Here is a 4288-nt window from a genome sequence, read left to right on the forward strand (position 1 = left end):
AAACGCAAGCACACGCGCAAGCACACGCGCAAGCACACGCGCAAGCACACGCGCAAGCACACGCGCAAGCACACGCGCAAGCACACGCGCAAGCACACGCGCAAGCACACACACGCGCATACGCATAAAGTCACGTGCTGGTGCACGTACACGCACAGGTGCACATACACGTGCACACACGTGCACACACACATATGCACACACGTGCACACACATAACCATCATAGCAACGTCTTCTCATCCAGTTATGACAGAAAATAAACAAAATTACATATAGAACATTGTACACACACATAGAAATTACTATCAGTTCATAAATCAATGATGAAAAAACAACATAGCATAGCAGTAGCAGCAGATATGATTATAGGCATGAAAACATCAGAAATCTATTCACAACAGTCCTCAACATTAGAGTAGTAAGCAGGCAAGCAGCAAGCAAAAACATAATATGTACAAGAAGAAAAGCAGGCAAAAAAACATATCCATGGTCAGGGTTTAGGGGTAGGGGGTATACAGGGGAACAAAACAATACAAAACTTTACATTTTCTCAAAATTTACAACAAATTTACTGAGTTTACATGACTGGGTGGTCAAATTACAACACAACATACATTGTCACAATCACATTACACTCACACAACCAGTCTACATACTTACACACCAAGCCACACCAACACCCCCACTCTGTTAACACCGTGACAAGTTAAGAACAGACATTCTCACTCAAGCCACAGTCGAGCACCCACAGTTTACGTACTGTAGAGGCAGAAAATTTCGTCGGTCAATAATTTCGTCCAACTCCAAAGAAAAGGAGTTCGCCCGGTTGAAAATTTCGTCCATGGATCATAAGAGTGTATAGAAAAGCTGGACAAATCGATATTCGTCCTACATTTAATTTAGTCCAAAAGCTCCTTGGACGAAAAAGACGAAATTAAATTCCAGACGAATATTTCTGCTTGTACAGTAGCTGACGTAACTGTGTACACACCTTCACTGCTTCAATGAATCTCAATTCATCATCCTCACTACCCACTAACACATTCCCACTCAACCCCAACACTTCCAGCTGTGTACACTGCTCCAACATATCACAGAGTACAGACAACGGTGCAGCACCATCTCTACACATGTACAGGGCAAAGACTTTGTGTACATTCTTACACTGACTAAGTGCACGGCACACCGACACAAAACCACTCACACCAACACGGTTACCAGTGACACGCACAACCACAAGACTAGCGGACAAGGCTGAAATCACGGAGGACAATGCCTGACCATCATGAATACCATTCTCCTCTAGATCTAGTACACTTACACTGCTAAACCTTTGTAAGCCTGCTGATAAGCTGTGAAATGACTCATTGCCAATGCTACAATATGAGAGGTGGACTTTCTCCAAATCACTACATGTATAGCCACGCAGTAAAGAACTGAGAGCAACACATTCATGAGAAGAAAGAGAAACGCCATTGAGAATGAGCTTTGATGCAAGCATAGCACGAAAGAAAGGGTGTGTCCAGTTGCAGGACACACCGTGATACTCTGCATGCTCATGATATGCCACCACAAGATGAACAAACAACCTACGTGTAGAAGAACGCGCATAAGTAGCAGCAGCAGCATCAGCTAGACTTACAATGCGAGAAGGAGCAGCTTGCAGGGATTCACGACTCAGCAGCATAGCAGCGGGATGAAGGAGACTCTCGCACGGGCGCGCCAGCTCGGCATCCACCTGGGATAGCGCTTCCAGTAGCACAGTGCCATTTGCAACACTGCCGTTCTCCATCCACACCGTCAGGAGAGTCTTTAGGAATAGCGCGTCTGTGGGCTCTCGGCTGATGGGCATGGAACGGCGCACACGTTGCCCACCATGGCCCTTGCCACGGTCATGCCGAGGAATGAGGAGAATGTCGGCGAGGACTGTCATGTGCTCAGCCTTCAGTACCTGGCAAAGACGGTCGTGGACCTTTGCCATCTCCATCTCACCGGTCAGGACACTTGAGTCGTTGCGCATGTCCTCGGCTAGCTTAGCGGCGGTGGCAGCACGTCTAGCGGCAGTAGCAGCATGTTGAGAGGCTGTGGTAGTATCAACGGCAGCCCATTCATGTCGCCCTTGGCTGGCCCATACGTTTGCTTCTTTCGTGGATTTGTCGGCCTCACCGCTAGGATCCAGTGGTATGGGATCCGCACACTGCACACGCCATAGCTCCTCCATGATGGTCAGCGACACGTCTTCCGGGCATAGAGCAATGAGAAACTTCCAGAACATTGCCATATGGCCATCGTACGCGCCCAGTCGCCGTACCAGTGCAATGCTGTGATGTCTTTCCTGCACAACGCATTCTGCCTGGAACCATGCCGCCAGGAACTCCTGCAGTGACAGATGACAGAAGCGGTATTGCCGAGCGTCCGTAGACATTGTGCCCTGGCATGTTTGCAGAAGACCCAAGCTCATTGCATCCTTGCTCAAGTGGGAGTTGATGATGTCGGACGTGTTGAACACCATCCTTTTCACCAGCAGCATGCCAAACGCAAAACGCCCCAGTTCCTGTAGCGACTGGACCACTTTTCCGGGTGCCAGTGAAATCGACTCGCAAACCGCACCACCAGCACGCTCTACGATTCGGCGCAGCAACGATTCGTACAGGGATGCGCTGCACTTCCACACACCTTTGCTGCTCTTGAAAAGCTCACATGTTAGGGCTGCAAACATGGGAGTTGCCATAAGACATGACACATCCGGCTTGCTCTGCAGCTCTGCTAGCAGAATTTCAGCGCGTTGTTTACCGAGGACCTTCTCCGCGTACTCCCTCACGTTTTCCGGTGAGAAACCCAGTACTTGGATCTTCTGCTGATATTTGCCACACTGCGATAGTTGATATGCATCCTGGCATGGACGGCTTGTGACGATCACGTGTGTCTTCACCATGCCCTCACGTTTCAGCAAGTCACTCATGAACACACTGCAGCTGGCGAAATCACATTCGTCCAAGCCGTCCATGATGACACATAGACGGCCAGGAGAATCCTCGAAGTAGCTTGCTAGCTCCAATATCTCAGTCTGCGACAGGTCCTGGCTCGCCAGTTTCACAGTCAACAGCTCAGCAAGACTAGTGGCAGCTCTCACCTCTTTTTTACGGAGCTCCAGTCCCACGACCAGATCGAATTCCTCCTGCCACAGTTCGCCTCTGCTCCAGAGGTATAGAACCATGAGCAGAAACACTGTGGTCTTGCCACTACCAGCAGATCCGTACGCCAGAACATTCCGTAACACCTTGCCACACAGATTCGGTCGCTCGGTCGCTGTAGCTGCTGGTGCAGATTTTCCTTTTGAATGGGAAACGTCGTCAATACTCGAACCTGCGGCACGAAACAGGTTCTTCAATTCAATTCGATCGGCTTTGCTAAATTGCACTGCGTGTTCACGACTCTCAGCATACGTCGAGAACGCTTCATCAAAGTCTCTTTTCAATTCCTTTTCAGCCACAAAGGCCAAATTCACGAATATCTGTTCGAGCGGAATGTGATCATCGGAAGCGAGGCCGCCGCTCAGCTGAACTCCCGACTCTTCAGCCTGTTCCAACAACTTCTTCTTCGCTTTCACCAACGAAGGCAGCAGAGCCTTGGGCTTTGCGGCGGGCTCCTGAGCCTTCGCATCCATTGCTTTCAAAGCCCAGTTTCTCAGTTCAGTGATGGAAACCTGATGACCTGGATGAAGTGAACGGAACAACTGAGTGCAGGACTGTGTGGTACAATCAAACTGACATCAGGCCGTGAACACGGGGCCGCAGCCGGGGCTCGCGGGGGCAGGGGCTGCGCCGTGCTGGCCGTCGACTCGGTCTTTCCCCGCGCGCATTATCAGTTTTCGCTGGTGTCTAGTCTCTGTGTAGTTGTGTACATTGCATATAATATTATTGCATGCAGGGAGTCGTAAAAATTAATTTAAAAATAAATTTACGACTCCCTTGTAGATCTACATATTGACATTGTAGCGTCTGCGCGGTTGCGCGGTTGCGCATGCATGCACTTCACTCCAGTGACCAAAGTCGCGAAGGATGTGCCCGATTCGACTGTGCGAAAGAGTTGAAAACCCATACATTAGACATGGTTAGCATTTTACCATTCACGCTATTTTCGACGGTCGGCGTGTAGAGGGCGAGTCTACTGGTTTTCGTGTGTTTTCGAGACACGGTTAGCAGTTCGGCTTCTGAGTCCTGACTCCTGATGCAACGATCGACTTGTGAGATGTGACGTAACTCTAACTTGGAACCTCACCGTTTC

General features: G+C 49.5%; 1 protein-coding gene across 1 annotated transcript; it reads right to left on the reverse strand.

Annotated features, from left to right (window-relative positions):
* Positions 1 to 301: 301 nt before the first annotated feature.
* Positions 302 to 3668, reverse strand: LOC135829913 (uncharacterized). The gene has a single exon (XM_065342295.1). It carries the CDS (start codon positions 3666 to 3668, stop codon positions 936 to 938), a length of 2733 nt encoding a protein of 910 aa, XP_065198367.1. The 3' UTR covers positions 302 to 935.
* Positions 3669 to 4288: the final 620 nt, after the last annotated feature.

Source organism: Sycon ciliatum, chromosome 13 (assembly GCF_964019385.1).
Source record: "Sycon ciliatum chromosome 13, ocSycCili1.1, whole genome shotgun sequence".
Classification (NCBI taxonomy): Eukaryota; Metazoa; Porifera; class Calcarea; order Leucosolenida; family Sycettidae; genus Sycon; species Sycon ciliatum.